At 34.6% G+C, this 14,162-nt stretch overlaps 1 protein-coding gene across 2 annotated transcripts in view; it reads left to right on the top strand.

Annotated features, from left to right (window-relative positions):
• Positions 1-14,162, top strand: part of CHM (CHM Rab escort protein) — a 182,341-nt gene that overhangs the window by 38,765 nt on the left and 129,414 nt on the right. For both annotated transcript variants that reach the window (XM_057538845.1, XM_057538846.1), the window contains exons 3-4: positions 5,058-5,130; positions 7,453-7,577. In XM_057538845.1, coding sequence (XP_057394828.1) covers positions 5,058-5,130; positions 7,453-7,577 — 198 coding nt within the window. The remainder of the gene's footprint in view (positions 1-5,057; positions 5,131-7,452; positions 7,578-14,162) is intronic.

The following is a 14,162-nucleotide window of genomic DNA, read 5'->3' as shown; positions in this document are numbered from 1 at the left end:
TCTCTACATAGACTGTTCTCAGTGTCTTCATCTGTAAAATAACACCCTTATCTGCCTCACAAGATTGTTGGAAGAATCCATGAGAAAATAGTTGTGAAAACGATTTTGAAAATGAAAGATGCTGTCAGTGGAAGGTGGTATTACTACTATCTAGGAAAAGGAATTTAGGAGCAGTGAATATAGAATAGGGGCATCTAGAGTTTGAGCTAAGCTGCTTCTCTTTTCTGTTGAGCAGGTTTGGACTCCATCTGCTACCTTCCTGAAAACATTTTCAACCCTCAGTTTCCTAATAATTAAAATGGTTCCCAGATGAATGTGCCTGAATGTCAGTAGCTCTATCTTTTGTCAATGTTCTTGTCCTTGTTTACAGAAGCCATTTCCCAATACAGGATGTAGTTTAGCATCATGTAACTATGGCTGTTGCTAAATATTCAATACTGATTTGTAATTATGATGCACAATAGAAAATTGTTAGGATCTAATTAATAGGCTCTAATTAATAGGTTTAATCCTCTGCCTTCTCTTACAGTTCAACTTTCTTTATGTCTACCTGTAATGTATTTCTTTTCTGTTAGTAGACATTAAGCAAAGTGATGTTGCTTTAACATTAAACACTATGTAAACGACGAGAAATCTCTTGTTACTCTTTTGATACTATTTTTTCTGTTTTACTGGTTGGTGTTAATGAAGACAGTTGTGTAACTCATTTCCTTTGTGTGTCTGGAAAAACGTAGTTGGTACTTTGAGTAAGCTTTACTTTGAGTAAGCTTTATGAAACTTTAGAAAGATTAAAACCATGTTTTCTACAATTGTGAAGTAAATATTTCACACAATGCAAAGCTGTACCTCAGTATTGTGATAATTGGGCTTTTCTGCCTTTGAAAATAAAAATGTCCGTTTGTGATTTTTACTGTTCTAGCCGAAAATTATAGGTCACTTTTCCATCATGAAACTTGAGAGGGCTTTAGATAATTGTTTTATGTTTGCTGTTTAAATACTGTGAATACTCACTCTCTAGTTTCACAGAGAGACTCTAGTTTTAAGGAAGTCTTTTTCATCATATAAAATAGTGTTCCTGGCAATAGAGATAAACGTCATCCTTCATCATAAACTACTTTTTCCTTTACTTGATGTACAGAGACAGATGTGACACAAAATTGGCAGAAAATGTTCCATTCCCCTTTTTCCTCAGTCAGGAAGTTCTCACTTTGTCCTTAAAATAAATTGTATCTATGGTTTTAAAAGCAAAACCAGTAACTTAGCCTTGTTATTCATTACAGAAACAGTTTTAAAGACTGTAGAAATAGTATTTTATAATTGAATTTGAATGTCAGAATTCTGAAGCTGTATCTTTAAAGATAAAATTTAAGAAAATATTTGGTGGGCTTTAATTATTACTATTTCTATTGCAATAATGTTCTAGAGAGCATATTACAATGTTGTATTGATTTTTTATTTTTCTTTTTGTCATGATTTTGATACCTAAATTCTTTGGCTTTCTCTTTAGGGTATTGTAAACAATATTTAGAACCATGCAAATACCAAAATGAATTTAGTCAAAATCTGCTTTGGTTTTATAGTGAGTTTATTAATAATTATGTTACCCTCTTTTGTCAGAAAGACCACAGTAATGAAAACCATGTTTCACCTTTTACATACATAATTGGATGAGATCACCAGATGCTGATGTTAAGAGCACATCAACAGGAAAAGTTGAAAATAGGAGCTGCATGGAAAAATACTAGAACCAATTAGCTCTGTCAAAAACCATATGACCAAGTATAGGGGAGGAAAATAGAATTTGACCATGAACTGACCTCAGGTCATTTAATAATGGAAAGAAACAGCAAGATGGCCCTTCTTAGAGCTTTTTAAGACTTTTAATAATAGCAGAAAATATCTTGGAAATTGGCACATTGTGGTCAGTGTTTGAAAACTCATGTTAGATTACTTTTGTTTTTCTAAAATTTTATTGTGATAATTTTCAGACATACACAGAAAAGTTGAGAAAATTGCACTGTGAACAGCTATGTTTCCACTACCTAGATTCTACCACTAACATTTTGCTGTATTTGCTTTATTATATAATTATCCATTTATTGATTTTTCTATCCATCTATCATTCCATCTTACTGTTTTATGCATTTCAGAGTAAGTTGTACATGTCCAGTACCTTCAGTCTGGAACACTTCAGCATGCATATCATTAACTAGTTATTTATGGTTCTTTTTTTGAGATAAAATTGCAAGAAAATGCACAGATCTTAAGTGTACCATTTAATAAGTTTTAGCAAACGCATACACTTGTGTAACTAAGAACCTTATCAAGATAAAGAACATTGCCATCGCTCCAGAAAGTTCCCTCACGCCCCTTCAAAGTCAATTCCTGCCCTTACTCCCACCCTCAAAGGCAACCACTCTTAGGATGTTTTTCACCACAGATCAATTAATTTAGCTTGTTCCAGAGCTTCATATAAAAGGAATCATGGAGAATGCACTCTTTTGGGGCAAAGCTTCTTTCACTTAGCATAACATTTTTTGAAATTCATTGACGTTGTTATATTTGTATCAGTAGTTTGTTCCTTTTCATTAGTGAATAGTATCCATCATATGGATATACCACAGCTTATTTATCTAGTCTCCTATTGATGGATATTTGAATTGTTACCAGTTTGGAGCTATTGATGAATAAAGATGCTATGAAAAAACTTGTACAGCTCTTTTGTGAACATATGCTTTCCTTGTGTGTAAATACCTAGGAATGGAATTACTGGGTCATAGGGTTGGTATATGTTTAGTTTTGTAAGAAACTGCCTGACAGTTTTCCAAAGTATTTGTACCATTTTTTAATCCCACCAAAATGTGTGAGCATTCTGGCCATCCACACCAACACCTGGTCTTGTAAGTCTTTTTAATTTTAACAATTCTGGTGTATGTGTAGCAGTGTCTCATGTTCATTTTTAATGTGTATTTACCCAATGACTAATGATGTTGAGCACCTTTTCGTATGTTCATTAACCACATCTATCTTCCTTTGTGAAATGTCTGTTCAAACCCTTTGCCTACTTTAAAATTTGCATATTTGTCTTATTTTTAAGTTGAAAGAGTTCTTTATGTCCTGGATACCAGTCCTTTGTCAGATATGTTTTGTGAATATTTCTCCTACTTTGTGCCTAGCCCATTCATTTTTTAAAATGACGTATTTTGTGGAAAAGTTTTTCATTTTGATGAATTCTAATTTATCGATAGTTTTTATTGCTTTCTGTGTCCTGTCTGAGAAGCCTTTGTCTACCCTGATTGTCAGATTTCTGATATATATTTACTACTTATAAATTGATGTAGCCATTAAAAAATTTTACTTAGGTCTTGAAGCTTTCACCCAGTAGTCAGAGCTTCTCACTTAGGACCTTATGGTGGCTTAAAAGAAATCTAAATATCTCAACAAAAAATTTAAAGACAGTGTTTTTTTATCACTGCTTCAGGGTTATTTTTTTCAACACTCAGGATATTTTATAGTTTTGTTGAGTGATATATTTAGAGGATGGGAAGGGATGGCAGAACTGTATTATTCTCAGGCAAGGGAGAGGAGAGTATAAATTTGCCAGGGGAAAACTCTAACATCCCTCTCTTTTCCCTCCTTCTTCTCTATACTGGCTATTGCCCACCTTCTCCTCCCACTGTTGTCTCTGATCCAAGGGATCATAGCTTCTAGGCTTCCTTGATTCCAACACCTAGAATTGTTAGTATAGCTGAAATTTTGCCTAAATTTTAAAGCTCTCTAGAGATCTGGACAGTGTAGGAATTTGCATCATCCCCAAGAGAACTATCAGATTATAAGTAAAGTAGTCATCTGTATTAATAGACCTACTTTCACAGGTGTTCAGTTTAACCATTTTCTCTGTTAGAGCAAGCAGTGATTTTTGGTAAAATATTTGAGCGTAAAAACTGACTGTTCTTGAGACCAATCAAGAGTTGATTGAGGAGAAATCTATCAGAATTTTTAGAGGATATCCAGTAGCATTATGGATGAGTAATTTTAGATATCATCTTAAAGGTTTTAGTTTTTGTTTAAAAAAGACCTTTTATAGATTTTTATTTCATTAGAGAAGGATACAGAGAAGCAAAAACGTAAACAAAACCAAGAATCTCTCAGAACTAGAGTGGATATTGTAGGTGGGTTTGAGTGTACTTTGGGGCTCATCATACAAAGAATCAGTATAACTTGATGAGCTTTGCAAGGTTTGGGAAGCCCAGTATGTAGTGCTGAGAGTTCTGGTTGCCAAAAGTCTGCTACTTACAGAAGTTAATCAGAAGTCCAGTGTCTACAAGGTTTACCTGATCCTAGCTAGGAGACCTCTGGGTTCTCTAAAACGGAGTGATCTTCACAGGACTGTGGAGTGAAGAATAGTTTACCCAATTACCAGTGGAAATATTGTTGTTGTTATACTTATCACAGAAGTCTTGATGTGAATGACTGTGTCCCAGGATCTACTTTTATTTGTGGCCCTGAAGGCTTAGAATGGCACAGGGCCTTCCAGTAGATCTCGAGTAGCCAATTATATATGTATATATACAAAATTTATTTATTTATTTAGGCATGGGAGATGGATTTGGTGGTGGTGCTAGCAGTGGATATTTACTGCTTGTGGAAAACTTAGCAGTTTTTTCCAGTGGCTTTCTTTGAGATCTACCAAGATTTTCTTCCCAGCCATTTTTATTAACCCAGGAGTGAGATTTGTTTATGTTAAAACAAATATACTGCTCAGTGACCATATCAGGATGTTCACAATCACATGATCCAGTGGCACTTGATCAGTGCTGAAAGCTCTAAGGAGGCCAAAGCGATCTTTTAACTCCTTATACAATGAAAAGTTGACTTTGAGATCTGAAAGGCCCACTTCTATTTATTTTGTTCTACTGTCTCCTCTAATCTCAATATCCCTATTATATGTGCTTTTGAACTCTGGGGTAGCAGTGTTGAAGATGACATGGGATGAAGATCAGTGACTTGATTTTTTTATATACCCTTTTCTTTACTCTTATTTTTTATTGTTACAGAAGAAGCTACTATGGAGGAAACTGGGCCAGTTTTAGCTTTTCAGGACTGTTGTCCTGGCTAAAGGAACACCAGGTAAAGTTCTTATCTGATTTTTTAATCTACTAGGTTATATTTTGTGTCACATAATAACCCTGCATTGAAGAAGACACTGTTTCATCTGTAATATAGGATTGATAACTTATTTACTTATTTAACAAAAACTGTGCAGTCACCTTTTCAGCTAATATTTTTCCAATACCTCTAAAATGTAGATTTCACTTTTTAAGTATAAACAGCTAACGTTGGCTGAAGAATAAATCGTATATGTTTCGTACCATTTGCTAATTACTCTGTACGCCCAAATATCAGGCAAGATTTTTTTTCTCCCAAACAGTCTTTCAGAAAAAATATTTCAGTCCTTATAAAATCTCACATATTACTAGTTGTTCTTTCAGTTAGTATGTTTTGGAAAAAAACCTAAGTGTTTGGGGAAGATACATTAATTTGAAATGATCTCAGTCATTGGTGGTTTTGCATATTTATAGAAGTCACCTGACAGAATCATACCTGACAGTAAAAACAAAACGCAAGGAAAGAAACAATATAAATTTAGTAATTTTTTTTCCCTAAGGGTAGGATCTCACTACTACAACTGTTGGATATCATTGTAAAGAAGTTTTTAGAGATCATTTACAGCGTACGTTTAACATGGGGAGTTGATTGTCATGCAGTTTACCAGTTTTTATGAGACATTAAAAAAACTGTCCTAATTTTATGTAAATGGTGCATGTGGCTTGAAATGGAATTCCTACTGAGAGCATCATACATAGAATCAGAAACTGCTGTATCTCAAAAGGGTTTAGACATTTGGGAAAGGAGGATGATAGACTCTAGAAAATTGTATTCAGTTAACTAAGAATAATACAGCTAAGACTTAACTAAGCACTTACCATGTACCAAGCTAAGCATTTTAGTTTTCTTGATTGATTTAATGGTATATATGACTTAAAAAGTATAGTGATGACAAAGACATTGACATTGAAGGTACACTGAAGATTCAGTTTGAATCTTATTATTGTATGAAATGAGAGTGTGGAGAAACAAGCAATATTTGTAAAGTAACATTTCATGCAATAACTCAAACTATGTATAAATCAAGAAAGTAAATGTTATAAATAGATTCATTTAACTGTTCAAATGAATATGCCTCAAATATTTTATGTTGATCAGAAACCCTTTTTTGAACCTTATCCTTGGGAAGTGTGTGTGAGGATCACCTCATGTTGAGGCATATTCAGTACTTCCATGCAAAAATTTAGTCTAGATTCTCAGAACAACAACAACAAAAATACCCTAATTGTCTGAATGGAAAATTTTTGGTGAGTGAAGGGATTTAAAAAAAATAAATTTTGGTAATGGGTTAGATTTATTAAAACAAAATATTTTTGTAGATGTTTCTTTTATTTTAATGCTTCTTTTACTCCAACATCTTGACTCTGTCACCATTTCCTTTTTCCCTTCACTCTCTGTCCCTGGTCCATAGTTCTTTTTTCAGGCTGCTAACCCCTGTCTATATGTTCAAAGTTCCTGTACTTCACCTCCTCTTCTATTTATGTTGGGATGTTTAATGCTGTCTAATAATTACACTTGATAATAAGAGCTATCTGCCACTACTTTTCTTCAGCTTAAAATATTAAATTCAGGACAACGCAGCCTTTTAAAAAAAATTATTGTCCTACTTTATGAAATCTGTAACTTTAGAAATTTTCTGAGGTGAATTTACTTGAAACAAAGGCTACTGTAGTTATATTTCACTACTAGTTTGTTGAGTATATATAATACATTAAAAAATTTTTCTCTCTGAGAGATGTGTAACAAATGGATTAAAATTTTAAACAGATTAAAAATTGATCCTTGACCTTTGGAAAAGGTATATCTTGACATCTTCAAAAATCCCCTGTATTCAAATATTGTATCATATAACTTTCTCCATAAAATATAATTAGGAATTATTGAAAAACTTAAAGGGCCACTTTCAATCCATAGTGAGAGTTTATATACTTTGTTATACATTCTTGTTTTTATTGTATTTCTAAATATAAAATATTCAGGTCGATTATTATAAAGTCCTTAGTTATATTGGGCTGAGTACTTTTCAAAAATACTTTTACATATAATCAAAATTTGACACGGCTAGTGACCAACCTTCAAAAATCTGAAAGTAAGCAGAACGAAGTAATTTGGGGCCTGCTGTTTTAACAACAAAATGCAAAAACTTTATTATTAATAAGTAATATGTGCATTTTGATGGGATGAGAGGAAAAGCGTAAATTTAGAAAGGTATAAATTTTCTCAGAAAAGTAGAGGTTCAGAGTACCCAATTTAATTACAATTTCTTATCTGTATATTGTTTAGGAAAACAGTGATATTGTAAATGAATGCCCACCGTGGCAAGAGAAGATCCTTGAAAATGAAGAAGCTATTGCTCTTAGCAGGAAGGACAAAACCATTCAACATGTGGAAGTGTTTTGTTATGCCAGGTATGAAAAGTATTTATTTACAATAAACTATGTTCATGACTTCTTATTCATGTCTTCAGAAGAAGCCAGCAGTAAGAATTTATATGGCATTAGTTGCTACAAGTCTACTTGATATGCTGGTTTGCATTTTTAAAAATGTAACATTAGTTTTGTTATGTTTGTTCATTTGTATTATTTTTTAGATTCCACATATAAGTGATATCATGCAGTACTTGTCTTTATCTGACTTATTTCATTTAGCATAATACCCTCTAGGTCCATCAATGTTGTCGCAATTAAACTTCAAAAACCAACAAACTCATAGAAAAAGAGATCAGATTTGTGGTTACCAGAGACGGGGGTGGGGGAATGGGGATGGTGGTGGCAGGGTGTGGGGAGGATTGGATGAAGGCAGTCAAAAGTTACAAACTTCCAGTTATAAGATAAATAAGTACTAGGGATGTAATGTACAACATGATTAATATAATGAACACTGCTGTGTGTTATATATGAATGTTGTTAAGAGAGTCAATCCTAAGAGTTCTCATCACAAGGAAAAATATTTTTTTCTATTTCTTTAATTTTGTATCTGTATGAGATGATGAATGTTCACTAAACTTATTGTGATAATCACTTCATGATGTATGTAAATCAAATCATTATGCTGTATGCCTTAAACTTATACAGTGCCGTTATGTCAATTATATCACAATAAAACTGGAAGAAAAAAATAAAACTTTCAGTTTTCTCTGTTTAGATAATATATTAATGACTTATAACTTACTGAGCTCTTTTATTTTTACTTCATATTTAAAAAAAATTTTTTTTGACCGCACCGCGTGGCATGTGGGATCTTAGTTCCCGGACCAGGGATCGAACCTACACCCCTTGCAGTGGAAGCACGGAGTCTTAACCACTGGACCTCCAGGGAAGTCCCGAGAGCTCTTTTAAATACATTATCTTATTTGATCCTTACAATGGTCCTGTGCTAGGATAGAGCAAATAGTATTAGTTAGATTTTTCACAGAGTCCTTAGTGGAGCTCAAAGAGTTTAATTTGCTGAAGGTCACATGGCTTGATAAATGTCAAGGCCATACCTAAGCTAGATAGTGGTGGAGTCCAAGATTAAAGCCCAAGGGTTTTTAATCCTAATTCAGTGTTCTTCTAACTCTTAGATAACATTCAGTGTAGCAAAATGGAAAATTATAATTTTGAATTAAAAAAATCAAATTGAGTGGCCATGACATCTGGGGGCATATTTTTGTAAATCAAGAGAGAAGTGGGGGGGAAGTAATGTTTTCAGTGTCTCCTTCTGAGTGAAAGAATTCATTGTTTTAAAACAATTGGAATAGTTTATTTTTTCAGATGACATGGTTGATGGGCTGAAAGGTAACAATCACATAGTTCAGTGCAACTGTTATGGAGTTATGGAGTTGAGGGATTTAGAAATCAGACTTAAGCTCTTTAATAGTAATTAAAACTTAAAATCCAAGATACTAGAAATTTTTCAGGATGTGTACTGTCATCATACATATCCTTGTTGTGGCACAGTGGTAAGCGTGACCTGAGCCCTTGAAAAGTTGGGGAACCTGTGGTTGATTTCTTAACCTATATTCATATCTGTCAGGTGACTAGCATTTTCTGCCATTAATACATAGTTAATTTTCTATGATTTTCTGCAAAAGGACAGCCTTTGAAATGTCAGATACAGATTATAATTTGCATAATGCTAAATGGCATTCAGTATGGAAAGGTATAACTCTCTGATATTGTTTAGACCCAGCGTAGACAGATCTAGAACAGAAGGTGATCTCAACTGAAAATTCATATGCTTTAATGAAACCAGGAATAAATATTTGGTAACTTTCTTGTGTGTCTATGAATACTACTTGACTAGAATATAGTGACAGTCACACTCAGGCCCTTTGATAGGTACTATTGCTATTTCAAGGCCTGTGATTTCTCTATGCTTCATGACAATTAGTGTTTATGGTTTCCAGTGACTGAAATGACAGATTTTGAGTGCAGAGGAAATCATCTCGTTTTTTATTTCTGATCTCTTCAGTTTCATTTTTGGAACTTCTCAAAGTGATGAAAGATTGGTGGTGGAAGGTTTGTTTTAAAACAGAGAAGTAGGACTCTGCTATATATTTTCATTGCCCATTAGAGAGTGGAACAAGAGGTGAACTGGGATAATGTTCTGTATGTCTTCATTTACTTGGAAAGGGTAGCTAGTTATTAATGCCATAGTAAGCAGGATGAGCCCTGAGAGCATCCAGTGGGGGAATGTACAGAAAATCCACTTGTCTATAATAAGTGCTACAAACATGAGTAAACAGGAATAACAGTACCTTTCTTAGCCCCAGCCAGACTATGGCATCCTTAACCTTTTGGATCATGACCACAAACTTGGCATTATATGAAAAGGGCTAGGGCCAGAATACCTGTCACAAAGATTTACTTTATATGAGAATTCATCACCCAGGACCCACTGGCTTAAATCAAAAACCTTGTTGAATACATATTTCTGACAACCCTATTTTCTGGTTTTCCTACTATAGTAGTTTAAAGCAGCAAATAGGAAAGGGGTGTCTGCTGGAGGCCGGCACACTGAGAACCACACTGAGACCAGGGTTATACTCCTGCCTTTATGATTCAACTTACTGTGTGATACTGAGCAAAAGATGTCCCCTTGGACTAGGTCATCTCAGAAATCCCTGTGGGCTCCAACATGCTGCTGTTTTACATGTTAGTTGATAGACTAACAGAGGAAAAGTAGACAGAATCAGCAAGCTGAGAGCAGGCTTTGGGCCATTTAGTGTAGGGGCAAATGGCTTCGAATCAGGATCCCGCAAAGACATCACTGTATTATAGCACAGTATAACAATTGATGATCATAATTCTATCCCGATATCTTCAGGCAAAAGTTAATTATGTTCTCTCTACTCCACATGAAAAGGTGGGGGGGGGGTATTTGAAATACACTTTAGAAAGATGAGTATTAAAACTGATTAGAGGGCTTCCCTGGTGGCACAGTGGTTAAGAATCCGCCTGCCAATGCAGGGGACGCAGTTTCGAGCCCTGGTCTGGGAAGATCCCACATGCCGCAGAGCAACTAAGCCCATGCACCACAACTACTGAGCCCGTGCTCTAGAGCCCTCGAGCCACAACTACTGAGCCCACGTGCCACAACTACTGAAGCCCATGTGCCTAGAGCCTGTGCTCAGCAACAAAGAGAAGCCACCGCAATAAGAAGCTCACTCACAGCATCAAAGAGTAGCCCCCGCTGGCCGCAACTAGAGAAAGTCGGCGTGCAGCAACGAAGACCCAACGCAGCCAAAAAAACAAAACAAAACAAAACAAAACTGATTAAAATAAAAATTTTATCATTTTAAGAGATTAGTTTTGGTTCTCTTAGAAAATTCCCTCATTTTCTCCCTAAGAAAGGATATCACTATGTAGTAGATCCTCGACATTCTTGTGGGATACATCACAAAATTCCTTGTGAATCCCCTTTTGTGAATATGTAATGAAAAATATGGTGCAGGTTCCTGGCTTTTTGTTGTTATTGCTTTGTTTACATATGTGTTATTGATGTTACTGTTACATTTTGTGGATATAGTGTGTGTGTGTGTGTGTCTGTCTGTCTGTCTGTGTTTCATTCTGTACAGTTTTAACACATATGTGGGTTCATGTAACCATCACCACAGTCAAAGAATAGATCAGTTCCATCACCACAGGGATCCCTCCTGTTGCCATTTTATAACCACACCTCATCTCCTTCCCCAAAGTCCTAACTCCTGGCAACCACTAATCTGTTTCCCAACTCTATAATTTTGTCATTTTTGAGGACATTATGTAAATGGAACTGTACAGTATGTAACCTTTTGCCATTGGCTTTTTTCACTCAGCATAGTTACCCAGAGATTCATCTAGGTTGTTGCTTGCATCAGTATTTTGTCCCTTTTTATTGCTGAGTAGTATTCCATGGTAGCAATGTACCACAGTTTGTTTAGTCATTCATCCACTGAAGAACATCTGGGCTGTTTCCATTTTGTCTGTTACAAATAAGAATGCTATAAATGTTGGTTTACAGGATTTTGTGTGAACATAAATTTTTATTTCTCTGGGATAAATGCCCAAGTGTACAATTCCTGGGTCATATGTATGTTTAGTTTTAGAAGAAACTGACTTTTCCAGAGAAGCTGTACCATTTTACATTCCCACCAAGCATGTGTGAGTGATTCAGTTTCTCCATATCCTCACCATCATTTGGTGGTGTAACTTTTTTAGTTTAGCCAGTCTTATAGGTGTGCAGTAGTGATATCTCATTGTGGTTTTAATTTGTACTTCCCTGATGGCTGATTTTGAATATCTTTTCATGTGCTTATTTGCCACCCATGTGTCCTTTTTGGTGAAATATCTGTTCATGTCTTTTGCTCATTTTTTAATTGGATGAATTTTTTTTTCCTGTGGAGATTTAAGAGTTCTTTATATATTCTAAATGTGCCCCTTGTTAGATATGTGGTTTGCAAGTTTTTCCCCCAGTCTGTAGCTTGTCTTTCATCCTCTTTACACAGGGTATTTTGCAGAGCAAATGTTTTAAATTTTGATGAGGACCAATTTATCAATTTTTTCTTCTGACTCCTGGCCTAGCTGTAGAGCCAAAAGATTTTCTCCTATTAAAAAAAAAATGTTTTGTAGTTTTACGTTTTACATTTAAGTCCATGATCCACTTTGAATTAATTTTTGTATAAGGTGTGAGGTTTAGGTCAATGTTCATTTTTTTTAACCTAAGGATATCCAGTTGCTTCAGTATTATTTGTTGAAAAGGCTGTTTTTCCTCCATTGAGTTACTTTTGCATCTTTGTCAAAAATCAACTGGCTGTACTTGGATGGTCTATTTCTGGATTCTGTTTTCTGTTCCATTGATGTCTATGTCTTTTCCCACACCAGTATCACACTGTTTTGATTACTGCAGCTATATAGTTGGACTTAACATCAGTTCGAATGATTTCCCCCAATTTATTCTTCTTTACCAAGATTGTTTTAGCTCTTCTACAGTTTGTGCCTTTCCATATAAATGTTTTAATAAGCCTGTCCATGTCTAGAAAACATTGCTGGAATTTTGATAGGAATTGCACTAAAGTTACAGATCAACCTGGGGCGAATTGACATCTTTATTATTTTGAGTCTTCCAATCCATCGACAAGGTATGCCTCTCCATTTAGGGCGGTCATCTTTGATTTCTTTCTACAGGATTGTGTAATTTTCAGCATACCAGTTCTGTACATGTTTTGTTAATTGTATACCTAAGTATTTAATTTTCTTTGGAGCAAGTGCAATTGTAAGTGGTATTATTGCCTTTTTAATTTTGGTTTTCACTTGTTCATTATTCGTATCTAGAAATATAATTGGTTTTTATGCATTCATCTTTTATCCTGAAATCTTGCTGAACGTGCTTATTCTAGGAATTTTTTTGTAGATTCCTTGGGATTTTTGCATAGGCAGTCATGTTTTCTGCAAAGAGGAACAGTTTTACGTCTTCCTTTCCACTGACTTTTTTTGTAGAGTCTATTTTCTATTGAGAGTCATGTGTTTTCTGTCCATAGCCACATACTGCAAGTTAATTGTATTTTCTACTTATCCTTAGGCTCACTTAATGAGCATTTTTTTCATAAAGGAAGTTATTATCACTTCCTGAGGACTTTGTAATTATACGCTAATGCTGGGCAATCATTTAGGTTCTCTCACTTGCTAATTATCTTGATCTTGTACACTACTCTCTCAGCATATGCAAGTCAAATCCACAATCTGACTAAATGACAAATTACCAGAAGCCTTACACTTTAATGGTCATTCATGCCAAGAGTTTATTTTATTTAGTTGCATCAGGCATATAGAGAGAAGTCAAACCTCAATCCTTGGTAAATTATGCATATAGAATATTGTTTTAAATATTGATATTTTGGTAAATTTCCAAAATATCATGTAAAGATAGCTTTATAATGATATGAATGCTGAAATATTATGACTTGTCTTCCCATCTTAGACCAGAAGAGTTAGCTTATAGAGTTGATGTTTATTAGGCCAAAATCTATGGTTTGATTCTCACAGACGTCGCTTGATATTTCATCAAGGAAGAATAGTGTCTATCTCTTGGCCACAAACAATATTATAGTCATAACCAGTAGCCTTTTGATTTTTAATCTTTGATTACAAGGAGGACAGGGCAAGGATGCAAGTAGATCAGTGCAAACCCATCACCACTGCTTGGAAAATACCTCAAAGTACATGGCAAGTCAGTAACAACATATTCTAATGTAAACATATAGGATAGCACATTATTTTTTTTATGATTGTTGACTTTACTTATTTTCAAAAATTTTAAGTGTTCAATCTAAAGGTTTTAGTGATCTTTTGAACATTAAAGTTAGTATTTTTTGGTTATTGCATAGTTAGGCTAAATATTAAAATAGAAATTGTAGGGATTAGTCTCTTTTCATAACTTAAGTCCAGTTATCACAAATTCTATAAAGAACTACCCAGATTGTTTTGTTTTATCAGTGCTTTGTTACCCTGAATGCTGCTTGTAATAGGTGAGAT

Source organism: Balaenoptera acutorostrata, chromosome X, assembly GCF_949987535.1.
Source record: "Balaenoptera acutorostrata chromosome X, mBalAcu1.1, whole genome shotgun sequence".
In the NCBI taxonomy this organism is placed as follows: Eukaryota; Metazoa; Chordata; class Mammalia; order Artiodactyla; family Balaenopteridae; genus Balaenoptera; species Balaenoptera acutorostrata.
This window is presented reverse-complemented; position numbering and strand designations above follow the sequence as displayed.